The 27,459-nt window shown below is 53.6% G+C and overlaps 1 protein-coding gene across 12 annotated transcripts in view; it reads left to right on the forward strand.

The window, feature by feature from the left end:
* The window catches only part of MYO9B (myosin IXB), a 91,106-nt gene that overhangs the window by 19,061 nt on the left and 44,586 nt on the right, over positions 1-27,459 (forward strand). For all 12 annotated transcript variants that reach the window (XM_073803029.1, XM_073803019.1, XM_073803026.1 and 9 more), the window contains exon 3: positions 24,519-24,613. In XM_073803029.1, the coding sequence (XP_073659130.1) occupies positions 24,519-24,613 (95 nt within the window). The remainder of the gene's footprint in view (positions 1-24,518; positions 24,614-27,459) is intronic.

Raw genomic sequence — 27,459 nt, forward strand, 5'->3', positions numbered from 1 at the left:
CCAGCTTCCTGCGCCCTCTCCAGTGTTCCCATTGGCCAGACCCCACAGGAGTCACGCATGTGTCACTGTGGGTGAGCCTTCTGGACATGGGGGCAGTGGAAGTGATCGCAGTGATCACTCACTCTCAGGGTCTTAGGACAAGATGCGTCCACGTCTCAGAACTAACTTAACGGTCGTCACCTGGTGAGGGCCAGGGCCGCGTATGGGCCCAGGGTGTGCGCCTCTGGGTTTGGGGTCTAAGACTCTGCTTGCTTGCTTTCTGCTTTTAATAAGATTTTGCAGTGATTAAATGATTTTAAGTATGTAACTTAAATAGTTAAATTTTATTAAATATAATGACATAAATCACTCTATTTCTTTGAGCAGTTTTAGGTTTATAGAAATACTGAACAGACAGTACAGAGAGTTCCCGTATTCTCCTGCCACTTCTGCTCTTCCCCCTGTCATTAACATGTTATATTTGTTAACAATTGGTGAGGGCTCCCCTGGTGGCGCAGTGGTTGAGAGTCCGCCTGCCAGTGCAGGGAACACGTGTTCGTGCCCCGGTCCGGGAAGATCCCACGTGCCGTGGAGCGTCTGGGCCCGTGAGCCATGGCCACTGAGCCTGCGCGTCCGGAGCCTGTGCTCCATGACGGCAGAGGCCACAACAGTGAGAGGCCCGCGTACCGCAATAAAAAAAAAAAAGGCATGTTATTTCTTGAAAAGAAACAGGTTTTTAAAAACAAAAACAAAAGCAATTGGTGAGCCAGTATTGACACATCATTATTAACTAAAGTCCACAGTGTACATTAGGATTCACTCAGTGTTGCACCTGCTACGGGTTTGGACAAATGCACAATATCACGTATCCACCCTGAGTATCACACAGAATGGTTCCACTGCCCTGAAAATCCCCTGTGTTCTGCCTGTTCATCCCCTTCCCTCCCTCCAGCTCCTGGAAACCACTGATCCTTTTACTGTTTCCATAGTTTTGCCTTTTCCAGGATGCTGGATGGCTGGAATCATACCGTCTGTAGTCTTTTCAGACCGGCTTCTTTCACTTAGTACTAAATACTAGTACTAAGGTTCCTCTGCGTCTTTTCTTGGCTCAAGACCTCATATCTTCATGTTGCTGAGTAACACCTGCTGGATGTGCTGCAGTCTGTCCATCCGCAGGACCCCAGACCCTCTGTCCGAGGAGTGGGCTCGGGGTGGGGTGGGAGCAGGGGTAGGTTCAGGGGTCCCACCCTCCCTGAAGCATTGACCTCCAGCTTCTTACTGAAATTCACTGAAATCCCATCTGGGCTGTGCCGGCTGAATACACTTCAGTTCCTCTTCCTCTCTGACGATCTCTGAGATCATGAGCAAGAAATGAGCTGGGGCTGTACAGCCTGGCCCCGTGCCAGCACGCACGGCCTATATCTGTCTTCTCCTATACATGTAATGTAAAGATTCATTGTCATTTTTTGCGCAAGCATTTCAAACACTACCTAGTGATCCGGCCGCAGAACGGACGCTTTTCTCTTCAGTGCTGTGTACCCTGCATGCGTTCCCTCCTCTAATCATCCATTCATTCTGCAAATATTCCGCCTGCAAGCACCGTTCTTGACACTGGCTATGCAGTGGCCAAAATCGACACAGAGGCCTGCCCACAGGGAGCTGCCGCCTGGTGACAAGGAGGCAGGCAGCAAGAGAAACAGCGGCCTCGCTTGTGAGCTAAGAGCTGATAAGAACAGTGGGCGGGCTCGCAGAAGAAGGGGTAAGGGGGCAGGAGGTGAGAAGGTGATGCCGAGCGGGGCCCGGAAGTGGGTGGGGTGAGCAATGCGGCGTCTGGGAGGGGGACACGGCCAGTGCACAAAGCCGGGAGGCTGGACCGTGCCTGGCGTGTTGAAGAAAGTCAGGGGCCCTGGGGGGCACGGGAAGGAGCCAGAGTGGGGTGAGCAAGGGGCAGAGCAGGAGGCGATGGGGACATGGAGGTGACAGCAGATCATTCAGGGCCTTGCAGGATCATGGGGTGGGCACTGTGTGATATGGGAGCTACGGAGGGTGTCCCAGGTTCAATCTGGCTCCATCCCAGCTCTGGAACTCAGCTGCCGTGAAACCACCAATGGCCCCACTGTCCTCCCAGCAATGGCTGGGGCCCATAACAGGTGCTCTATGACGGGATAAAACAATGCAGGCACTGAGTGACTTTAGAAATCGGAGACAGGAACGAGAGGACGGACCCAGCATTTACCGAGTGGGGCATTTTGCCAAGTGGGCCCTTCACCCCTCACAGAACCGGGCACGCGGGTGGGTGTGACAAGGTTTGATGAAGATGCCGAGCCCCAAGGTTTCAGTGCAACACAGCGAGGAGGCAGGTTTGGCCCCGCGGTGCAGCTTCCTTTTCTAGCTGAGGACCATCCAGGGCGCCGGGATGAGGTTCCTGGCTCTGCCCTAACAAAGTACCACAGACTGGGTGGCGGCAAAAGAGGAATTTACTCTCTCTCACAGTTCTGGAGGCCTGAAGTCTGAAGTCTAGGTGTGGGCCGGGCCACACTCCCTCCGAAGGCTCTAGGGGCAGATGCTCTCTTGCCTCTTCCCACTTCTGGGGGCTCCAGGCGGGCGCTCCTTGGCTTGTGTCGCTCCGATCCCAGCCTCTGTCATCATATTGCCTTCTCTTCCTGTAAAGACACCAGTCATCATTGGTTTTAGCGGCCGCCCCAATCCAGGATGACCTCATCCTAACTAATTACGTCAGCAAAGACCCATTTCCACATCAGGCCACGTTCACAGGTTCCAGCGTCAGGTCAGTATAGACGAGCCTTTTGCGGGGGGGACACAAGTCAGCCCGCAGCAGTCCCCCGCCGAGTGACAGCTGGACGTGTCTTGTATCTTCTTCCCCAAGGGCCGCCACTGGTGATCCTGGGGGCCCATCCGTCCTCCTGCTGGCCTCCATGCTCCTCCCCTGCTGTTGCCCCGAAGGATTCTGGCACATTCTACGAGGGCCGTTAGTCACCTCCGTGGCGGGTGTCTGCACCTCGTGAGTCAGATGCCTCTGACCTTGCCCGGCTGCCTCCCTCGAGCCTCAGCAGTGTGAGCCGGCAAGGCCAAATTTCCCCAGGGGTTAGGAGCTGCTGGAGGGCGGTGCCCATGCCAGCTTCCAAAACAGGCTTGAGCCAGATCCACGTCACAGCCATAAATGTGCTTCCTGAGGCGACCATTTGGAAAAGGGAGAAGGTTGTTTTAGTTTAGAGCCAGGCTTTGCAGCCAGAGCACCACTGACGTCTGGGGCCGGGTCAGTCTCTGGGCTGGGGGCCATCATGTACGCTGTGGGCCTCCACCAACCCGATGCCAGTAGCATCCCCTCCCCCCAGTGGCAACAACCGAAAAATGTCCCCAGACATCACCAAGTGTCCCCTGGGAGTAGAATCTCCCCTGGGTGAGAACAGCTGCCTTAGTCACAGCTTGTAATCCCACAAGACCCAGTCACCGTTTCTTTCAAGTGTTGATGGTTTAGAAATTGTCCGTAAGTAAGTCCCAAGCATTCTGAGCTCACTTGAGAGTTACTTTCTAACAACAGGAATAATTAGCTACCGTGCCTTTGGGCCCACTGTGTGTCAGGCTTTGGGTGCCACAGTCTTCATCCATCATCTCTCTGAGGACTCACAACAGCTCTGCTCATTTTAAAGACGAGAAAACAGAGCCCCAGAGAGGTGTGCTGGTGTGCAAATGTCCTGGGGCTGCCATCACAGAGTACTGTCAATGGGAGAGGGTGGAGGTAGAGGGCTTAAAACAGCAGGAGTTTATTCCCTCACAGTTCTGGGGGCCGGAAGTCTGAAATCAAGGTGTAGGCAGGGCTGGCTCCTTCTGGAGGCTCCGACGGAGAATCCATCCCGTGTCCCTCTCCTGGTTTCTGGTGGCTGCCAGCAACCCTTTGGCATTCCTTGGCTTGTGGCCTCATCACTCCAGGCTCTGTCTCTGTGTCCATATGGCCTTCTCCCCGTCTGCCTCTGTATCTCGAATCTCCTTTCTCTTACAAGAACACCGTCATTGGATTTAGGGCCTACCCCAAATCCAAGATGATCTCACCTCAAGATCCTTACTTTAATTCCATCTGCAAAGACCCTATTTCCAAAGAAGGTCCCACTCACAGGTTCCAGAGATCAGGACTTGAACATATCTTTTTGAGGGACACAAGTCGACCCAGTACAGTGTGGGTACCCCAGGCGACACTGCAGGCAGCCACAGCCAGACCACCGTTAGAACCCAGCCTGAGCCTAAGTTCACGGTACCCCTCTGCACCTTCGTAAAAGATTTCCTCTCTCAGCTCGGCTGGGGCCGCAGGAAACCTATCGGGACTTTTTCTCAGCTCCCTGAAAGGAGAAGTTGAGTTGTTTTGAGGTTTGGGTGTCGCCGGGCGCCCCCCCAGGCAGGGGTTGCAAACTTGCTGTGCAATTCTGACCAGAAAACAGGAAGGCGGCACTGTGGAAAGCCGGTTCCAATCAGCTGATCTGCCCGCCCACTGCAGTTAACTGTTACTGTCACTGTTTCACACGGTGTCACTCGGCCACCCTGCAGCCTGCCCCCTGAACCGCCCCCAGAAACGCGACATTTGTGCAGGAGTGTTGCCTTAGGTCAGAAATACTGAAGGTGCAGAAGGCAGGCTCACCAGGGCAGCGCAGTCTGGGGTCCGTTACCCATGCCGGGCGCCCTCTGAGAACCTGGCGACATTGTGATGCAGCTGCCCCGGCATCAGCCACCGGGCTGGCCACAAGGCCCGCCCAGGACGTGCCCCTCTGCCTCGGCATCAGGGCTGAGGGTGGAGGATGCTTAGGCCAGTGTTCTCTCTGTCCTTCCTGAACTGTAACACACGCCACTGACATTTGCCAACGCGCACAGGGTTTTAATTTCAAAAGCAGAAATGAAACGAGGATCCTTGCTGGCCGGGCCATTTTCCCAAGCGGCCAGAGGCCGAGGTTTCGGGACCTCCATGTAGCTGCTGTGGCCTGGCCCACGCAGAGAGAGAAGGCTGGGAGATAGTGGCCCCCCCAAGCTGCCTGGCATACCCATAGGAGGCTGGCGACCAGGACAGCAAGGCGTGGGACCGAGGGTGTCCTGGAGCTCTCTGCTGCCCCTGACCCACCTCGGGGGCCCTGAAGGAGCCTGTCCTGGGACTGGGATGTGTGCCGGCCTTGGTCCTGAGCACCAGTGCCCACTGAGGGCCCCACAGACCCAGTGTCACATGACCCCAGGCTCGCCCAGTCTCCGCCCACCCCTCAGGCCACTGGGTCTGTTCCCACTACCCTCTGTCAGCACTGGCCGGCCTACCCGAGCAGGTCACCCTGAACCAACATGCCATCATTCACCTTGACCTTTACCCGCAGGGACATCTGCCCAGAACATGTCTTTCCCTCCCACAGGATGAGGATGGGCCAGTCTCTGCCCGTCACTGGGGACACACGGGCAAAGCCACTCAACCGGTGTGACACAAGGTTCCAGAACCAGGGGTGTGCCTCTGCAGTTAGGTTTTCTGTTTACGAGCTTTGTTGAGGTATAATTCACCCATTTCGAATGAACAATTCAGTATTTTTTAGCAGATCCACAGTGTTGTGCAACCTTCACCTCTATCTAGTTCCAGAACGTTTTCATCACCCTCAAAAGGAGACCCCATTAGCAGTCGTTCCCCGTCGCCCCTCCCCCTGCCCCTGCCAACCACTGGTCTTCTTTCTGCCTCTGTGGGTTTGCCTGTTCTGGACATTTCATGGGATCACACAAGATGTGGCCTTTTGTGTCTGGCTCCTGGCACTCAGCTTGGTTTTTCTCCAGGTTTATGCACACTGTAGCGTGTGTCAATGCTTCATTCCTTCTTCTGGCTAATCGTCCACTGTATGGATAAGACCACCTTTTTTTTTACCTCTCACCAGTTTTCTCAGGATTTCAATCCTTTGTATCGCTGACTCTGCAGTTGAGTTTTCTCCTCAGTCCTGACCCCCTCCCTGCCCCAGCCAGGCCAGCGTCCCCCCCATCAGTGTCCCCCTCCGTCAACAACGGGAGGGTGGAGGGTGTGGGGCGGAAGTGGAGGTGATCCCACTGGAGACTCTTGAGCTGAGCCGGGGAGGAGAGCGGAGCCCTGGCCAGCAGCCTGCTCCAGGTGTGCGGGGGGGCCCCCCGGGCGTGCCGAGGGCTGGCCGGGGGCGGGCAGACACACCTAGGTCCGTCCATCTGTGTCATCCATCTACATGGGGCTGTCACACCTGCGAAGAGGCTGGTAGCCAGGAGGGGGCTGGCATTCGGGAGCGGTGAGAAGGGAATGTGTGGCGCAAGCCACCCGAAGCCTCGGAAAGCAGAGCGGGCTCCCCGAGCCGAGGTATCAGATCAGAGCAGACATAGTCCAGGGGGGAGAAGGAGGCGGGCTCAGAGCTGGCTGCACAGCGCTGTCGGGATCTGCTCCCCGGACGCTTGCGAGGACTGCGGTCTGGGGTGCTTCATCCAAGGAATGCGCCGGCAGCACAAAGACCCCCTTGACCCCAGCCTTGTCAGGCCTTAGAGGTTGTCCAGTCACGCAGGAGCAAGCGGCGAGCTGGGGCACCTCCCAGCCTTGCTCATTAGCTACGGGAGGAGGTAAGTTTGCCGGGAGGAGTGAATGTTGAGAAAAGGGCATGGGGCCACGGACAGGCCTCTGGGGACCATTCTGGGGGCATGGGCCCCGGCAGGGAGGAGGCTCTGGATCGGGTCAGAAGGAGGCAAGTTACGGATGTCGCACCCCTACCCCCACGCCGAACCCACAAAGGGGGCCGGGGCATTTACAGCAAGAGGGGTATCTGGGCTGGGAACCTTTATCTGGGGCTTATCTGTCCGTCTCCAGGGTCCTAGGGCCCCAGGGGCCCAGATTGTGTCTGCTTTGCGTTTTGGGGTGTTTCTCTGGTCTGTTGATGGGAAAGTTGGGCGTCAGCAGGCAGCTGGGTGGGGAGGCAGTGGGATTAGGCTCGGGAGATCTGAGGCAGCAGCCTGGGGTGCTCCAGGGAGAGACGTGCCAGCCAGACATCCCCCAACCCCCAGCCAGTGGTCAAGGCTCGGCTGGACCTGGGCTGTTCTCGAGACCGGGTGGCTGGAAGGTCGGCACTGTGAACATCAGAGTCAACAATCTATGCAGGGGTAGGAGGGGAGTGAGAGCCAGGCCAGGGTGGGCTCCCGGGAGAATGAGCGTTAGAGGGAGACAGGCGAGGATGGAGGAGAGGATGCCATGGGGCCTGAAGGCGGATCACTGAGAGCCTTGGAGGGCTGTCCCACCAGGGCAGCTGCAGGGAGGGAGGAATCGAATTTCCGGCTGCTTCTGTGCCCCAAGTGGCTTCCCCAGGATGTTTGGGGAAGTCGTTGGGGGGCCCTGGTTTGGCAGAGCAGCCCGAGGGCGGGCAAGAGCTGAGGCTGGAATCCAGGGTAGGAGGGGGACAGCAGGAGGGCCGATCCCACAGAGGATGACAGGGTGAATGAGGCCTCGTGTGGGGTCAGCTTCAGGCCTTGCAGACAGAAACACAGAGGGGCCAAGGCTGTGCTTCCACGCTGCTGACACCTGGGGCCAGATCCTTCTCTGGGGTGGAGACCATCCCGTGCACTGTGGGGTGTTAAGCAACATCCCTGGCCTCCACCCACCAGATGCCAGGAGCACCCCCTCTCTCAGTCAGAACAATTATAAATGTCCCCAGGCATCGCCAAGTGTCCCCTGAGGGTCAGAATCACCCCAGTCGAGAAGAATTTTGAGGCCGACTGCAGGCCAAGAATGATTTCAGTGTTACAGGTGTCCTGTACCCAAATAGGTTCAAATTTGGGGGTTAACATCGTGCTGTTGTACTTCCACGTCAACCCATCTGTGCTCAGTTCTGTCTCACCAGCTTGACAAGGGGTGGGTGGCGGGTGGGGACGCAGTTTCTGGCTGGCGATCTGCTTCATTTCCGGGAGCGGGTGGCTGGCGCTTTTTCCTGCCCCGTGGCCAGCCACGGCCAGGAGAACGGCCACTGCCCACCCACCACCAGAAACCTCACGTCTTTCTCACCACCAACAAAGTATGCTTGGATGCAAGGGTCAGGTTTTCCATCCAAGTCTGGTCTTCCAAGCACACTTGGGGCGAAGTCTTCAAGTGTTATTCGAAAAGCTGCTCAAAAAAAAAAAAAAAAGCAGTCACTCACGTGGTAACACCCAGAGCTGAGAAGTCACGCACTCCCTGCGGGTTTTCTCGCAGGCGATCGTCATGAAAGAGCTGTAGTGGATTTTGGGTGCAGTTCGTGCTGGTCCCTATGCACGGGAATTTTGTCATCCCCTCCACCCCGTCCTCCTGCGGGGTGACTTTCTGAACCTCACGCCAGGTGCTCACTGTGGTTCAGCTCTTCTTTAAGTGTCTCCCCAACAGGAAACAAACCAGGGCTGCCATGGTGGTTTCTGCTGCCGGGGAACATGCGTGGTGATCCACCCACTTGCGTAAAATCGTGACATTATTTTGTTAAAGCTTTTGGTTGCACCTTGGTGCCTTGCTTTGCTTTGTTCAGATAACGGTTGGTTTTTTTAGTATCTTTTCCCCTATTGGAAGTATAATTTCTTTTTGCGTGTACCGGGGATTGGCCCACTACAGCCCACAGGTTACATCTGCTTGGTTCTACGCATAAAGTTTTATTAATACTCAGCCACACCTGCTCATTTACATATTGTCTGTGGTGGCTCTCAAGGCAGAGTGGGGCAGTTGTGACAGAGACACTGTATGGCCCCCAGAGCCAAAAATATTGAACCCCTGGCCCATTACAGGAAAGGTTTGCCGACCCCTTGTACTTTGTGCACACGGAACATGCTAGAACATTCCAGTTACTTTCTCTGTGCCCACTTCTGTCTTCTGCTCTGCTCTCCCTTCCCAAACATAAGGAAACCAGGTTCCCACCCGCGTTCCAGATGGCTCCTGTCACCAGCTCAAATTTTCTGTGTTGGTCTGTGCCACATGTGTGTTCCTATATTCATAAATATACATCTATCTACAGGGGAGTCTGAAAGCGGTCTTGAGGGGTCAGAAAAGAGGGACTTGGATGTAGATGTCCCAGAAGTTCATCTCATAAGTTCACCTTTCAGCTCTCCCTCTCCTGCTCGAGCGCTCTTTGTTCCACAGGCAGCTGGGAGCGCTTGTGCAGCCAAGGTGTGTGAGCTCTGGCTGGGGGTAGTGGGACCTGTGTGTGGGCCCCTCCCAATCTCGCATATCCAGGAGGGGCCCTCTAAGGGTTTCCAGCCGCACCCTGGGCCCTAAGACCACCTGCATCCTGCCTGCAGGGCAACACGGTCTGCCGGGGCACAGTAGGACGAGGACACCAAGCAAGACCCCAATGCCTCCCGGACCCACCCTCCCCACCCCAACCCCTGGACCCTCCCTCCACAAGCTGCCAGGAGAGGCAGCGTGAACTCGCTGGGGCTGATGGGGCCAGGCCAGAGGTGCACACTCAGGGCCACAGCACCCCTGGAGGAAGCTACCGTCTGGGGTGCCAGATGTGTGCCCAGGAGGATGTGCTGGAGCTCACGGCAGAGGGATAATTCAGCCAGAGAGATGAACGTTAGGGCAGGCTTCTCGTAGCCTGGGGTTGGGGTGGCTGTGTTGCCAGCCCTGGTGCTTAGTACGTATTAGCAGGCATGGGTGTTCCCAGCTCACCACAAGGATGTTACAAGACGTGGAAAATGGTGGGAGCTGCTACAAGGCGCCACATGGATCGGAAGGAGGGAACGGGGGCAGAGTGACAGATAGCCCAGAGACTGCGCAGCTGAGAAGTAGGGCCACACCAGAGCAGGATGGGGGTACAGAAGGGTAAGAGGTTGTCTTTGGGGGTGTGGAGAGGATTGGGGTGCCCTACAGCCGTGAGTGCCTAGGCCTTTGATCAAGGGAACCCTGGAAGCGTTAGGGAGGGGACGGCTACCTGGAAGCCGTGGCCCACCGGCATTCTCTGCCCCTCCCGTGCCCTGCAGACCCGCGAGGCTGCCTTTCTGGCCTGCTGCCTAAAAGGGCAGAGCCTGACGCATTGCAGTAATCTAAGCCTATTTTAGACCAAAGTGGAAGTTATATTTTTGGGAACATTGCATCTAAGAGAAAAGTGAAATTATGGGTGTATTTTAAGCAACCAGAAAGGCTTCCTTGGAATTTGCAAAAAGAGTTGATTATAAGGCAAAGCATAGCTCCGGGCCCAGGACATCCCTGCCATGGCCACCGCCCTTTCAGAATATTCTGGGCACTTTGCTGCACCAGGGCTGGGTGGTGGGTGGGGATGTCCGGCCATCATCTATCAGGTACATCTGCCTCACTGTTTGGGGCAGGGATGCAGCCGGGCATCGAGTGACCACAGCGCCTGGCAGCCTATTTGTTTCCTAGCGATTATCCAGGATGGAGTGGCTTCAGGGCCCTGTCCCCAGCATCACTGGGGAGTTTCCCTCTGGAAGTTTCCTTCTGTGTCATTCAGCCGCTGCTGGCCGCAGCCAGTTCCCAAGGCCAGGCCCAGCAAGACCTCAGTTACCTGAGGCCCAGAAGTGATCCGTCTTTTGGAAAGGCCGAGGGGTCAAGCCCAAGGCTCTCGGCCAACCGCCCAGCCACTGACCAGCCCTGCGACCCCAGCTCATGGCTGTAGACAGGCTCCTCCTGGGTGGAGGGGGAAATGGCCACCCGCTGGCAGTGGTCAGGCGCCCGGACCCAAAACCTTCCATGATGTGAGCTATCAGGATACGCTAGATGGTATCCTCACCCCTTTAATAGAGAGTAAGTCACAGCAACCTGTGAGTATTTACACACTTCCACTTAGCCCTTCCTGAGGGGCCAGGGATCTCCAGGGCAGCCAATTTTTAAAAAAAAATTTTTTTAATTGAAGTGTAGTTGATTTACAATGTCGTGCCAATCTCTGCTGTGCAGCAGGGTGACTCAGTTATACACATACAGACGTTCTTTTTTTTCATATTCTTTTCCTTTATGGTTTATCACAGGATATTGAATATAGTTCCCTGTGCTCTACAGTAGGACCTTGTTGTTTATTCATCTTGTATATAATAGTTTACATCTGCTGATCCCAAACTCCCAGCCTCTCCCTCCCCCACCCCCCCCTCCCCCTTGGCAACCACAAGTCTGTTCTTTATGTCTGTGAGTCTGTTTCTGTTTTGTAGACAGGTTCATTTGTGCTATATTTTAGATTCCACATATAAGTGATATCATATGGTATTTCTCTTTCTCTTTCTGACTTACTTCACTTAGTATGATCATCTCTAGTTGCATCCATGTTGCTGCAAATGGCATTATTTTTTCTTTTTCATGGCTGAGTAGTATTCCATTGTATGTATGTACCACATCTTCTTTATCCATTCATCTGTCAATGGACATTTAGGTTGTTTCCAGGTTTTGGCTATTGTGAATAGTGCTGCTATGGACGTAGGGGTGCGTGTATCTTTTTGAATTACGCTCGGTTCCTAGCCAGGGGTGATTCTGCCATCAGGGGACATTTGGAAACGTCTGGAGATGTTTTTTTGGTTGGCCAAGGATGCTTTCAACATCCTACGGTGCACAGAACAGCGCCTCTGCAAAGGATGGTACGTCCCCAAGTGCCAGTAGTGCTGAGGCCGAGAAACCCACTCTAGTTTAGGGGCCTTTAGGATGTACAGTTGAAAATCAGGCCTGGGGCTCTGGACAGAGTCTGCAGGGAGCTGTGTGGATCCAGGAGCCACTGCAGGGACAGAGCTGCTTATTGGAGGTGTGAATATTGGTGAGACTGTGGGGAGGGGGAGAGAGAAGATTACAAGGACCTGAAGCCCCAGAGGGAACTTCTCCAGTTCTGCCGAAGTGCCTGGACCAGTTCTTTCCCCTCAGCATGTGACTGTGTCCCTCCCCTTGGAATTTACCACCTCCAGGTCCTCTGGGCCAAGAGCCACCTCTGCCAGGAAGCCCGACTCAGCAGTACATGTGCTGTGTGACCTACAGCAAGTTGACCTCTCTGCTCTGCCTGCTGATCTCTCCTGCCCCAGGGCCTTTACACATGCTGCACCCGCCTGCGTCATCATCTAAAGGCCACCCCGAAGCCTCCTGGGAGAGGCAGAGGAGAGCTCCAGAAGGTCACGAGGCCAGCAGAGTCCTAGCACAGAACCAGCACAGTGTGGCTCCCTGCCCCACGCCCTGAGGCTCTGAGGGGCCCTTTGGTGTTCAGGGCCCATTTGTTTCCTGCAGGAGCTAGTCTAGCTTAGCAGCCCCAGATTTCAGCTATAACAGAGCAGGGAGTGAGTGCGCCCTGGGATGAGGCCCTGGCAATGCTGAGGTTGGGGGGACACCTCATGGGGATCCAGCCCTCCTGAGCATGGGCAGCCTTCTGCACCCGTTCCAGAGCTGCCCCATAAAGAAGATGGGAGGTGCCAAGGAGAGGCCCCCCCACAAGAGAAACGAAGGCTGGGGCAGGCCTGTGACAGAGGGTCGGAGGGAGGATCGCATCCACCTGAAAAAGAGGTGACTGGAAGCCCTTTACGCCAGAGCACTGGGGACATCAAAGGGCCTTTGGACCCAGTGATCCTCCTGGACTCAGGTCAGCACCAGCCGTGGCTTCCCCAGACCCAAGGAAGATGGAGTAACCCACCAAGGCAGGCCTGGCCATTGCTCCTACTGTCCCTTTTCAAAGAGTGGATACAATGGAGATCACTCAGCCATGAAGAAGCTTGAAACACTGACACATGCTACAACGTGGATGAACCTCGAAAACGTTACACTGAGTGAAAGAATCCAGACACAAAAGCCCACATAGTTATGATCCCATCTACATGAAGTGTCCGGAACAGGCAAATCCAAGGAGACAGAAAGCAGATGAGTGGTTGCCAGGGGCTGGAGGAGGGGGGATGGGGAGTGGCTGCTCTCGGGGACAGCGTTTTCTTTTGGGGTGATGAAATGTTCTGGAAATTGATAGAGGTGACAGTTGCACACCATAGCGAACATGTCAAATGCCACTGAATCGTACGTTAAAATGGTGAATTTTATGTTATATGAATTTTAGCACAATTCAAACAGAAATGCAGAGCGGGCTGTACATATCTGGAACGCTCCCTGTCAGGTCCCACGACATCCACCCCTCGGATTCCTTCCCATCTATCTTGCAGTGGGCAGACAGGAGCCCAGCCATTCTAGAGCCCGTCCTATCAGCTCTGGCCTCTAGGGTGGCCCCAGGGGTACCTGAGCTCCATCTCCCAGGGCCTCACCCCAGCCCCTGATCCAGCAGCAGGATGTGGGACTGGCTTGAAGTCAGACCTGAGCCCCGTCCCTACGGAACAGGCCCTCTTAGGTGGAATTTCTCAAGCAAGTGTGGGAAGAATGTTTCCTCCAGCCACTTGTCTTGAACATCACCGGTTCCACCCATGAATATTCGAAGTGGGACATTCATTATGCTAATTGGCAAAACCCTCCCCCAAGGTTGAGTGACAATAAAATTGGCCAGAGCGGGTTTGCAGTGGCTGCTCCCTTGGAGTGTATCCTGGATCAGGCAGTTTAAGCTTAAGCCCTGACGTGGTAGTTTATACCAGGGATCTGCAAACTGTTTCTGTAAAAGGCCACATTAATTAGCATTTCCAGATTTTAGTGCCAAGCGGTCTCTGTCACTACTTAGCTCACAGCTACTCACTCTGCATCGCAGAGCAAAAGCAATACGTAAACAAACGGGTGGGGTCGTTTGCCAGTAAAACTTTATTTGCAAAAAACAGGCAGTGGGAGAGAAGCATCAAAGATACCCACACTGAAGGACATCTTACAATATACTCAACCTGTCCTCCTTAAAACTGTCAAGATCTCAAAAAACGAGTCCGAGAAACCTGGCGTGGATCCGTCAAGGAGATGTGAGGACCGAATGTAACGTGGGATCCTGGGACAGAAAAGGGACATTAGGCGGGGAAATGAGGACGTCCGAATGAAATGCTAACTTAGTTTAAGAATAATATGTCAGTCAATATTGGTTCATTTGTTCGTTGTGACAAACGCGCCACCATAATATTAACAGTAGGGGAAACTGAGTGTGGGGTCTTGGGAGTTCTCTGTAATATTCTTAGAAGTTTCTTGTAAATCTAAAACTGTGCTAAAATTTAAAAGTTATTAAAGAAAAGAAAGGTATCAAGCCAGATTTGGCCTGTGGGACATAGTCTGTGGACCCCCCTCCCCACCCCCCCCCACCCCCACCACCCCGGCCAACACAGACACACACACACACACACTTAGACAAAATCCCACCACATCCATGAGATGCAAATCTCAGGTAAGGTCCTGGCAAACTGAACTTTGACCCCACGCACCTCTGCCCTCTCCTACTTCTCCATTTCGGTCGGCTGAGCCATCACCACTGGTCTTTGGTGCTTTCCTCTATCACCTGCATACTCGCTATCACCATATCCTATTGTCTCTTCCTCTGAAATATTTCCTGCCACTGCCCGGGCTCCAGCTGGTGGCCCCGCTGGTGTGTACAGGTGACAGTGTCCAGCAGCCGGGGTGGTGTCCACGGTACTGGCTTCCCAGCCGGGCCTACATCAGAACAAAGCACAACCTCTTGTCAGGACTGGGGCCAAACCACTGAGCCCAGTTTCCTAGATAATCCCTTGCTTCTCAGGACTATGAGGAATCACAGCTGAGAGGTGGCTCTGGGCAATGATTTTTCTTCCTGCGCCTGTTCCTTCATCATCACGGGGGCCTGATTTCTTCTCCCTCTCCCCTCCGCCTTACAGTGCCTGGCTGAACAAGGCTACCGAGTGGCAGTCAGGATGTGAATTGGACCCATCTGGGGTTGGGGTACTGGTGGGGAGTGGCTGATCTCGGTGAAACCCTGGAATATGAAAGTTTCCTGTCTCTTGGGGCTAAGCGTGAGGAAAGCTGTCTAATTAAACTAAGTACACTGAGCATGAAGCTCTTTGCTCTGTCCCACTGTAGACTATCAAGACCCCTACTCCAGGTGTTCAAGAAAGAGGGAGGGGCGTAAGTAGACATCCTCTTGCTTTATTTCTCCCTAGAGATACTTCGTTCTCATAATAAACCCTAGGGCAATAGTTCTCACCCTTCCAGGAATCAGAATGGCCTCAGGCTCTGCTTTAGGAATTTTGACTCCTTAGCCTTTCCAGAAATTCTGCAAGTCTGGGTTGAGGCCCAAGTCTGTATCTTTTGTATGTTTTTGTTGTTGTTGTTTTTGCGGTACGTGGGCCTCTCACTGCTGCGGCCTCTCCCGTTGCGGAGCACAGGCTCCGGATGCGCAGGCTCAGCGGCCATGGCTCACGGGCCCAGCTGCTCCGTGGCATGTGGGATCTTCCCAGACCGGGGCACGAACCCGCATCCCCTGCATCGGCAGGCGGACTCTCAACCACTGCACCACCAGGGAAGCCCCCAAGTCTGTATCTTTAACAAATCCCCACAGCTCATACTTGGATTCTCAACCTTTTCTCTCTCTCACCGTAACGTACCAGAGCAGCAAGGTAGTGGTGACTCATGGTGGGGGGCGGGGGAATCTTGACAATTCTGACTCTCCTTCCCCACTGTTGTAATCAGGGGAGCCCCAGGATGACAGGTTTGCTCACCCCAGGTATGGAGGGTGGGCCCAAGGGGAGCCTGGGGCCCCAAGGGGCATCCCTCTCCCCAAGAGTTTGGAGAGAGGCTACAGCACCTGTAGGGAGGGTGGAGGGAGCTCTGGAGACCACAGACTGTCCCTCCAGCCCACCCCTGGAGGCTCAGCTTTCCTCACGTATGCCAATGCTTAGTTCTGCTGCATGGAAAGTATCAGAAGTCCTTGCTGTTCTCATCAGCAGCACCATGCATGCAGTTTGGGATTTGTGTAGGGAAACAAACATCATCCTAAAATGAAACCTTCCATAATGAGCCGCCACTTACGGAACAAGCCCTCCACTCACACTCCCCACTTGGCTCAGCCTAAGTATGGCTCCTTCCAGTCCGCCAGGCCTAGTGGGTCCTCTCTCCCAGATGCATCCCACCACACAAATGCAAACCAAATCAGTTGCAAAGTGAGGTTGAAAAAGCTTGCAAAAGGTGCGTGATTTCAGGAAGTCATCAAAAGTGACCTGGAGAATTGCTCTGACGTATAGTTACTCAACCACACTCACAAGCAGCAGATGGGGAAGAGAGCTAGTGATGGAAGCCTGAATTTCAGAAGGGAATGAGTCCATCGTGTTGCTAAATCTAAACAGGTTCATTCTGCCTAAACGGAGAGAATTTTCAGCTTGACTCACAAAGCAAAGTTCAACTCCATGCTTTATGAACAAGACACAACTAAACCAAAGTAGTTCAGGAAGCTAAAAGTAAAGGGACAGGCACAGATGTATCAGGCAGATAGAAACAGGGTAGAACACAGCTGCAATTGTGATGTGTAAAAGGTAGAGGTCAGGCCTCTGAATGTCGCATGATGAAGAAGATTCATCATAATGCTAAAATCCTCAATTTACTCTCAAGGTATAATAGTTGTCAACATCTATGCATCATACAACACAGCAGCTGCTTTTACAAAGCAGAAATTATAAAAGATACTGGGAGAAATAGTTACAAACACATAACATAAGGCTCATTGAGTGGACAGCAAATAAGCAGGGATGTAAGATGCCCAAACCATACATTTAGGCAGATCTTGTGGCCGTGTTGCAAACCCTTCACTCCAATATGAGAATAAGTCTTAAGTATTCATGGAATATTCACAAAACTCATTCCTATATCAGGTCACAGAGAAAGCATCTAGAATTTCCAAAATGGGAACTATTAGTCAGTGCTCTTAACAATGCAATAAAACTAGAAATTAATTTTTTAAAGCCCTTCCATATGGAAAAAAAATTTTTTTAAGAAAAACTAGCCTTCTGTTAAGTCTTGGATGAAGGGGAAGTTAAAAACCAAAATTGTGGATTTTCTGGAAATCAGTGACCAAAACTGTGTATTATTAGAATCCATGAGATGTGTTTAAAGCAGTTATGAGAGGATAATTCATAGCCGTAAACACGTTATATCCATAAATATGAGCAAATGAAAGTAAGCGAATTAATTTCCCAACTCTAAAACCTGAGAAAAAGAACCAAGTAAACCCCAAAGAGAATGACTTGGGTATCAAATGGATAATATGAGCCCTCAGGGATCTTGATGAATCCCTCAAATATTTTTGGTACAGTAAGAACCAAGCAAGACCCTCCCCCATCAAAGCTTAATTTGTTCTTTATTCTTTCTGTGATCTACACGTGGTTTCATTTATAACCTAAACCAAAATTCAGTGAAGTATGAGATACAATAACTTGTTTCATACTGGACTTCTTTTTTCTTTTTTTTTTTCTAAGATTCGATCACCCCACCTCCCTGCCACTCACTCCATGGCACAGTTTACCATGAAACTTCAGCCCCTGGTAGGAATCTGTCCATTTCAAAGGGCCTTGTTCTGACCCCAGGAGCCCTTGTTTTTGGCGTTTCTGTCCATCTGTGGCTGACAGTCAGTGCCCTTCCGGATAAGAGTAACAGAGCCTGTTACAAACTGGGGGCACAGAGATTGGGTGAGTCTTATGTCCTGTCAGCACTCGGCTCTCTCTACGTGCCTCCATCCACCCGTCTGTCCGTCCATCCAGCCTGCCAGGTGTCTCAAGCCCCGTGGGCAACAGGAAGAGAACAGAACCCAGGCTAAGGCTGGATGTCAGCCAGGCCCTGGAAAGTTTCCACTTCCTCATCTGTGATTTGGGGAGCCATGAGGTTGGGGGTGATTCCTCCACTTCCTGCCCGGCATCCACAGGCCCACGGAGCCTGCAGCTATCACCTACATGGGTTGGCAGGGGGTCGGGGGTCCCATCTTCCTCCCGACAGCCACCGCCTCTCACCACCATCATCGCCACCCCCTTCCCACCGTCATACTTGTCCTCACCCTCCCTGGATCCACCTCCCTCCATCTGTTCTCTGCACAGCAGCTCTGTGGAAATCACATCGGCCGTGCTTCTCCCTTCCCCACCTCCCACCCCCTCCGCTCCCAGCCCCCAGGGAGCTTTTCTGTCTCTCCACACAGCCCCTCTGAGCCTGTGACTCCACTGGCCCATTTTGTCCTCCATGCTTCCTGGTCCTGCTTCTCTGTGTCCCTACAGTGCTTTGGGGGGAGACCAGTCAGCCCAGGCAACGCTCACACCCTGTCATGCTCACCTTGCATGTCTGAGTGTTGGAGTCTTCTCCCGGCCCCAGCACTGCCCTGGCCCCCTTTGGGAGAAGGGGACGTTTAACCGAGAGCCTCTAGAACAGTGGCTGGCACACCTACCCTGTAAAGGACCCAAGGGTCAGTATTGTCAGCTCTGCTGGACCAGTCTTCACCACCACGACTCAACTCTGCCATAGTCCAAAAGCAGACACAGACCGTCCGTAAACAGACACGGCTGTGCGCCAGCAGACCTTTATTCATGGTGGCTGCACGTTGAATTTCATATCACGTTCATGTGTTGTGACATATTCTTTTGATTTTTTTTTCAAGCGTTTAAAAATGTGACAACCATTCTTAGCTCACAGACCACACAGAAACAGGTGGCTGGCCGTAATTTGCTGACCCCGGTAGAGGTCAGCGTCTAAGCCCGCCACCCACCCCGCATTCCCCCCATCCTGGGCATCACGTAGGTGTCCTCCCCATGGCCACATCCGTTCACGTACGGGTCGTCTGTGGCTGCTTCACGCTCCCACAGCAGAGTTGAGTTGTTGCAGCAGAGCCCCAAATATTTATTAGCTGGCCCTTCATGGAACAAGTTGGCCCACCCCTGGCTCACACAGATGGCCCCGTTTCGTCCTCAAACAACCTGAGAAGACAGGGGTTTACCCCTTCGTTTTACAGGAGAGGAACTTGAAACTCAAGAGCAGTGAACTAATTTGTCCGAATCCCCTGCCGATGCAGAGCTGTTCTCCTGGGCTTCTCACCAGGAAGTAGCCCTCCACCCCGCACACACCTGGGGTTTATTTTCCTGGCATTTCCACACAGGAGAGCCCCAGCCTGACTGGATGCCCCTGGGGATGTTTGCTCAGCAGACACAGCAGAGCAGATCTCCAGGGCACCTCGGGCCGTGGAACGCCTCCCAGCTCTCCTCCTGCGGGTCCGGCAGTCGCCTGTGTCCCCAAATGGACACGATCTGGGCATGGGCTGAGCGCCGTTTCACGTAGAAAGGTACGCCTGGAACTTGGAGAGCACTTGGGAAAATAAAATAGCCCGAGTTCCAGCGGTGGGGCTGCCGTGCCAGGGCTGGTTCCCAGTCACCCTCGGGTGTTGCCTTTCTGCACCCACACCCAGGGCTGGAACAAGAGGGCTCCTGCAGGCCGGTGAGCGGGAGACAGTCTCCCTTTCAGCCCCATTTTTAGGCTTCACAGTGGCCTAATATTTGCTAGTGTTCTCTTACCATTCGCAGCCTCTCCTGGCAACAGTGGTCACTCCTCTCTGGCCTTGACTGGACACAAGAGATTCGGAAGTCCTGTATGGCATGGCTTGTGGTCCCGGGGTGGGGAGCAGAGGCTCCGCCCAGATGTGGCATCGCAGGGGGAGGGGCAGTGTCAAGGTCATGAGAGGCAGTGGGCAGCCTCCAGGGTGTCGGGAGGTGGTGACATCTGAGCCATGGCCAAGGTGGACGTGGAGGGGGTGTCCCTGTCGGAGCACCACCAGGGAGGGGGCTCTCTGAGGCTAGAACGGTGCCAGACACAACGACAGCCAACCAATACATTGTTGTCAAGTGAACGAATGAAACCACACGTACAAAAGCACCACACCATTGGGAAGGGAGGTCCCTGCGGCTCGATCAGGAAAACAGAAGGCCAACCCCACAACCAAGACGAAACCACCGCAGCAAGTGAGGACGGCTGCAGGTGTATCTGAGGGCAAAGGAGTTATCCCAGTTCAGGCCACCTCCGCCTGGCTGGAAGGACCACCACTGTGCAAGGTGAGGCTGAGGGACTTCTCTCCAGGGAAACCCCTTCTCTGGGGTCAACTGTCAACACAGGAGATAGCAAGCACGTTTGCCTTGGTGAGCTCATTCAGTGGGGCTTTTTAGTTTTGAAATCGGAAAGCAAAACACTGTTTCCCTAATGCAGTCCATCTCAAGGCTTGTCCGGTTTTCATATGGGATGCACAAGAGACCAGGTGTGAACTCAAGGCTCGGGAATCCACCTGCCGGGCTGCCGGGGCAGACAGACGCCCCGAAAAGTCTCAGGCCTGCTCACCTGGCTCCCAGCTCTGAGAACCAGCCTGGACCAGGGACTGAGCGGCTACGGGCATGGTGTGGGTTGGGGGTCGGGGCAGACTTCGGGGAGGTCAGTTGACCTCTCTGTGCCTCAGTTTCCTCATCGGAAATGAGGAAGGCAGGTCTATCCCTTAGAGGAATTCGAGCAAAGGAAAGAGTCACAAGCCCACAGCACTCCTGGCGTGGGGCTGGTGTACACCACAGGTCATTCTTTGATGTTGTATCACCGTTCTTCCTAAAATACTTACTGCGCATTCCAACAGAGAGAAGAGCCATCCTGTTTAGATAGAAAATGTACCGTCTGGAAATTTCTGGCTATGTAGGCTGCTCAACCCTGGATGTCTTTTTTTTGGGGCGGGGGTCTGTTGGGTCTTAGTTGCAGCACGCAGAATCTTTCGTTGTGGTGCACAGACAGGCTCTTCGCTTCATTGAGGTGCACGGGCTTCTCTCTAGTTCTGGCGCGCGGGCTTAGTTGCCCCGCGGCACGTGGGATCTTAGTTCCCCGACCAGGGATTGAACTGGTGTCGCCTGCATTGGAAGACAGATTCTTAACCACTGGACCACCAGGGAAGTCCCCAACCCTGGACGTCTTTGATTTAAAAAAGCTTTTTTAGTCTCCCCAAAGGAGAACCTCAAAGGCAGAGGCAGTTAGAAGACAGCCAGACATCCCCTGGCTCTTGGCATCCTTGTCAGGGTGGGGGGGGCCACCTGGAGGGGGCACATGATCTGAGGAAGTCGGGGTACGGCTGCTTCGTTCATTTTACCTAGAAACCGTGCTTGGGGATGGGGTTGAATTAATGGGTCATCTCTTTATGGTTTTTTCCTTTCGTTAGGTAAACTTTTAGCATGGTTCTATCTTTTTTTCCAAGTGTACAGCTTATGTTAGAAACATGTCTTTTATATTATAAAAGGGAAAAAAAGCATTTCAAAGAAAGTAGAGGCCTTTCTCGAATAGCGTTTTGCCAGAGCCGTGGATCGTCTGACGTGATGGGAAGACAGCATGAGCATGTGGCCACGCCTGCGCCAGTGCCAGATCATATCGCATCACTGCTGGCACCCAGGTCCCGCTTCACCCCTTCCATCCATCCCCAGCCCCACATGATCCACCGGGCACACCAGCCACCCTTGTGCTTGGAGGCAGTGCACGGCCCCGGGAACAGCTACACAATAGCTCCCCTGGCTTCGGGTGCCAGGCCAGCATTTCCTCCTCCTCTAAGGGACGTATAATAGCACCAACCGGATATTTTTAGATCAGCTTTGAAAAGTCGCAGTGTGTTGAGACCGCATACCAGACGCATGAGGTCACTAGGCCCCGCGCTGGTAATCGCAGAACCAGAGAGATGGTGGGCCCTCACATCCCGAAGACATTCCCTCTTATCCCCAGGACGCCAGGCCTGGTTGTTTCCTTAGAAATCGCCACAGAGACTTGTCCCGAGTTCAGAAGGGACCACTATGGCTCTTCCGGATGCAAATGTGCATTTCTGGGCTGTCTCTGCGGAGGCCCTGAACACAGGCACTGCAGGGACTTAGGACTTGCCCCTGGAGGGAGCCCACTCGGTGTCGGGCACCCCTCTGCCATCTGTTTCAAGTTAGGACATGCAGGACTTGGCATGCTCGCTCGTGGGAGCTCATTTTACCACAAAGCAGGTCTGTCCTCAGCTCAGACACCACCCTGCAGGGTCTGGAAGGAAAGGAGACAGATCTGCTGTCTGCTTTTCTCAGAGCTGTGGCTTTACCCCATGGGCTTTACCCCTTTAAAAGCTGAACTTAGAGGGAACAGGAGGTTAAACCTGGAAAGACAGTTTTCTTCGCCAGGGAGCCCATCAACGCCTGCAGTGCGCGTGGGGACCCTCGTGACAGGAGGGAGCCCCAGACGACCCGACCCTGCAAACCCCTTTTACCTCCATCTGTACACAGCAGTGCTTCTCAACTCGGGCAATTCAGCTGTCTCTGGGGATGTTCTGCGTTGTCCCAGATGCTACCGGCATCTGGTGGGTGGAGACCCTACAGTGCACAGAACAACGGCCCCACCCCAGAGAAGGATCCCACCCCAAGTGTCAGCAGTGCTGAGGTCAGGAGAGCAGGGCAGACCGTGGCCTGGCCCCCAGCAGCTGGCCTATAGCTCGGTCACACACATCAGGATGCTGTGAAGAAGAGGAGGGGGTGTGGTCTCTGTGGCTGCTGTCTGACTCCAGAAAGCACCTTCTCAAGCTCGGCTCTGCTCCACCAGGCCAGGTGGAGACCCCCCCTCAAAGGGCTCCCCCAGCCCCACCCTGAAGGTACCCCCTTTGCAGTCAGGGCCGGGTTGCCTCTCTGGGGCCGCCTCCACCTCTGTCACTCCCCTGCTTGGCAACTTGGCAGTTGGTTCAGGTTTTACAGCGAGGCCCGTTTCTGGGGTCTGGAGCCCCAGGGGCAGCCGGGCAGGAAGTCACTCATCCTGTGACCTGAGCAGCCAAGAGCGTGACAGGCGCATGGGCCCAACCGGGGGGCCTCAGCCCTGATCGCAAGCTCTGCTGAATGGAACCATTTTCCGAGGAAGAACCCCAGGCCTTCCAGCAGATGCTTTTTTATGGGGCTTCTGCCTTCAGGAGGTCGCACACCAGAATCTCTGATCAATGAGGGACCTGCATCCATCCCCCCTGCAGAATGAGGATTTCAAGAAAATTCCGGCTCCTCTCAGTGTCTCCCTGTTCCTGGCTCCCCTGAGAGCCTGGCCACCTCTCTGCACCCTGCCCTTGTCCCCGCCCCCCACACACATATCCAGACCTTGGCAGTGGCCTTCCCACCTCCTTCCAGCTGCCGCCTTCCTCCCTCCAACCTCCTCTGCCCGGCTCAGCCTCCTCAAACGGGAACAGTGTGAGCCTGACACCTTTTTCGTTTCTGCCAAGCTTCCCTTTGCACGTGTAACTTCGGGGTGTCACCCCCCGCCATGCCATCTCTGCCTCTTCCCTTCCTCTGCCCGGCCTCACCACCACCTCTTATACTGGCCTCTCACTCCCCCAAAACAGGGAACCCCACTCCCCAGATAACCTTTCCTGCCCTGAGTGCGCCCCGAGGCTCCACCACACCCTCTCCCTGGCTGTTCTCCCTGTCTGGGTACCATGTGGAAAGGGGGTACCCCAGGAACCTTCGTGGGGGACAGAGGGTGTTCCCTGTTGTAATCTGGATGGTGGTCACATGGGAGACCCCACGGGGACTTGACCAAGCCACAGGCTCTGAGCACTATGCAGCCTTTCCTCTATATACTGGGAATGAAGCCCTGATTCTTACCACAGTGTGGTTGAACCCCGAAAACATCAGGCTGAGGGAAAGAAGCCGGATGCAAAAGGCCACCTAGTGTATGCCCTCACTTACGTGAAACGTCCAGAACGGGCAAATCCAGAGACAGAAAGCAGATTCGTGGTTACCAGGGGCTGGGGGAGGGAGTTGGGGAGTGACGGCTCATGGGGACGGGTCTCCTTTTGGGGTGACGGAAATGTTCCGGAACTAGATAGAGGTGATGGTTGCACAACATCGTGAATGTACTAAATGTCACTGAAGTGTTCACTTTTAAAAACTTAGTTTTATGTTATGCTAGTTTTACCCCAATTTTTTAAAAAAAAAATTTGCAGTGAACCAGCTTGTCATCCCATGGAACTGCAGGACCCCTCCAGCCTGTCCCCACGTCTGCTCCCTCACACTGCAGGTGTCCAGCCTGGAGCCCGTATCAACCCAGGGCCTAGCAAACTCCTTCTGGAAGTAAATATTCTGGATAATAAATATTTTTGGCTTCGCGGGCCAGATGGTCTCTGTCACAGTTACCCTGCCATCGCGGCAGAAAAGCGGTTGTGGACAACCAGTAAATGAACGGTCCTGACTGTGTGCCAACACACTTCATTTATGGACGCTGACGTGGGAATAGGATTTTTACATGGCAGGGAATATTACTCATCTTGGGTTTTTTTGTTTTTTTGGGTTTTGGGGGTGTTTTTTTTGAAACCATTTACAAATGTAAAAAGCACTCTTGGCTAACAGGCAATACAAAAACATGCAGTGGACTGGATTTGGCCCACAGGCCGGAGTTTGCTACGTGAACAGTTATTACTGAAAAAGAATTCTGACGATTGGCATTTCTAATGTCCAGGACTTAAAACTTGAACCCCTCCCACACCCCCAAACACAGAGATAAAGAGTAAGCCCGTGGGATGCGCTGGGGCTACCTACCTTTCTGTTCTCCAGGTCTCTCCTGGAGTCTCTGCGTGACTTCCAGGGAGCCCCCGGGCTCCAGGCCGAGGCCTGTAGAAACTTCATCCTCACAACCTGAAAACCTCCTTTTGTTTTCCTCCCAGGCTTTCGGGAATGCTAAAACGGCTCACAACAACAATTCCAGCCGATTTGGGAAATTTATCCAGGTCAACTACCTGGAGAGCGGCATCGTGAGAGGGTGAGTCTGTAGCCGCCCAGGCTGTGCACTCAGCCCTCGGCCTGAGGTCCTGAGCTTCCCTGCAGCGGGCTGCCAAGACTGAGCCAGCAGAGAGCTGGGTGCTGAAATCGTGGGCTGGCAGGCATTTGTGAATCGTACAGGGAAGCAAGTGTGATTTTCAGTCTTTGATGTGAAAGTCTGAGCGGTGGGTCGAGGTGGGAGTGGGGGTGGGGGAGGGGCAGCACCTTCGTAACCAACCCTACCTTCCCCAGGGCAGCCCCGTGGGCCCAGGCACCCACGGAGTAAGTCTAATGAGCTAGAGGTCCTAGCATGATAGAGTTTGCCAAGAACAGGCAAGGGCACGCCACAGGTGCCCTGGTCTTGATGTTTCTAATTCAGTGGGTCTAAGGACGCCACAGGGAGAGTTGATGTGGACTCTGGCATTTGCCAAACATGCCCCTTTAGCTAGAAGGAGACGGGATGCTGGGTAGCAAAGTGAGGCAGTTGTCCAGGGAAGTACTCAAAGGAGGTGGGTGGGTGAGAGGGAGGGTATATAGATTGATGGATGGATTCATGGGTGGGTGGGTGGATGGATGGGTGGGTGGAAAAATGGATAGATTGATGGATGGATGGGTGGGTAGATTCATGGATGGATGGATGGATGGATGGGTAGATTCATGGATGGGTGGACGGATGAATAGATTCATGGATGGATGGATGGACTCATCGGTGGATGGGTAGATTCATGAGAGGCTGGCGGGTAGATTGATGGATTTGGATGGACAGATGGATGAGTAGGTGGATGAGTCCATAGGTGGTAACTGGATTGTGAAGTTGACTGCCTGGTGGAAGTTAAAACAGGTCTACATTTTGTGCCAGAAATGTGAGTTCCTTAGGTGAGGGCACAGTTCAATACAGCTAAATGTGTCATGTTGAAATTGTGTTCCCAAAAAAAAAGAAAGAAATTGTGTCCATTTGCACTCTGCAATGGTTATACTAATGAAAATATCTGGCAGCTTTATGCAATGAGTTAATGTTACAAGGAATTATCTATTTTGTCATAATGTCATTTCAGAATTTAATACTATAGGATTTTTTTCCTTTAAAAAAATTATATTCTGGGTAGTTTCAAGTAGTTAAAAAATGTAATTGTGATTTAATACTGCATAGGGTTCTGGGTATTTTTCTAACAGGCAAAGGTCTTATGAGCCAATAAAACTATTTCACAGAGGGAAAAAAAAAAGGCCTTTCGGCACAGTCCATTGCCTGGTGGCTCGAAGGAGCCCACCCCCTCCACATTCTGACGTGAGGGTCTGCGGTGGCAGTGGGATTTGCGAAGGCTCCAGGTGATGTCCTGAGCATCAGGATAAGAAGCCTTAAATGTTAGACGTGGGGAGACCCGAGCAACAGGCCCCCGGAGGCCGTGAGAAGGCGCCGGTGTTTCAGGAAGGGAGAGGTCCTCCAGGACTTCAAAGTATCCAGGTTCTTCTGTCCATCTAAACCTAACTGACGACCATTTCAGTTGATGGTGCCTGTTCAAGACGAGGACAGAAATGTTATTTTCCCAAATCCTTCAGCCTCTGCCTTCTTTCCTTTTTCCCACTGCCCAGGCCCTGATGGGCAGTAGTGCAGGAGAGAGACCCTCAATAAACGCAGCATCTGCTCTGGTCCCTTAGCCCTCAGGGACACTTGGAAGTGGGCCTCAGCCCCCGCATGGGCTGTCCAGTGGTCCCTTCCCGACTACTGCTGGGCCCAGCTTGGCATCTGCATGGGCGGAGCCACCCACCTGTCCCCACCTGCCCCGCAGGTTTCAGCCCTTTCTCCACAAAGACCCTCACTCATTTTACTTTATTTTATTCTATTCTAGTCTACTCTAATCTACTCTATGCTGTGCTGCGTGGCTTGCAGGATCTTAGTTCCCCGACCAGGGATTGAACCCGGGCCCCAGCAGTGAAAGCACCACGTCCTGACCACTGGACCGCCAGGGAGTTCCCCCTCACTCCTTATTTTAAATCTGCTTTTCTCCCATGGGTCCATATTTTGCACAGTTGTATCTGCCACACTGCAGAGCCTCTGACCAGCAGGAAAAGCCCAGCGTATCTTACTGGGTAGAGGACACAGAAACAGTTTCTTTAGTTCCAGTGGCTTCTTGGGAGCAGAGACACCAAAAGGCTGCACATGTTCTCCTGGGTCCCAGGCTGGCTCTGCAGGCCAGAAGCCAGAGCCTTTGCTGCCAGTGGGCACCGCCCCCCACCTTCTCCGCCCAGATCTCTCCTTCCTGCATTCTCCATTTCATGTCCTGTGGCTGCTGAAACAAAGTACCACAAACCGATTGGCTCAAAACAATAGTTTATTCTCTTACAGTTCTGGAGGTCAGAAGTCCAAGATCAAGGTGTGGGCAGGGCCACGCTCCCTCCAGAGGCTCTAGGGGTGGATCCCTCCTGGCCTCTTCCAGCTTCTGGGGGCTCCAGGCATCCTTGGCTTGTGGCCGCATCACCCCAGTCTCTGCCTCTGTCTTCACGTGGTCTTCTCCCCTGAGTCTCTCTGTGATCTCCTCTTCTGTCTTTTGGGACACTTGTCCTTGGATTTAGGGCCCATCTGGACCAGGGAGGAAGATCTGATCTCCAGATCCTTCACTGAATTACACCTGCAGATACCTTTTTTCACAGTCACAGTCACATGTTCCAGGTAGACATGTCTTCTGGGGGCCACCATTCGATCCAGCATACCAGCAGGGCTGGCCCTCAGCTAAATGGCCAGCCTGTCCCACCTCAGCTCCTGTCAGGCTCAGCTCCTGTGGCCCTGGGTGGCTGGACCTCATAGGCCAGCTTCAGAGTCCTATCTATGGCCTCAGATTCAGGAAAGGA

Source organism: Tursiops truncatus, chromosome 3, assembly GCF_011762595.2.
Source record: "Tursiops truncatus isolate mTurTru1 chromosome 3, mTurTru1.mat.Y, whole genome shotgun sequence".
In the NCBI taxonomy this organism is placed as follows: Eukaryota; Metazoa; Chordata; class Mammalia; order Artiodactyla; family Delphinidae; genus Tursiops; species Tursiops truncatus.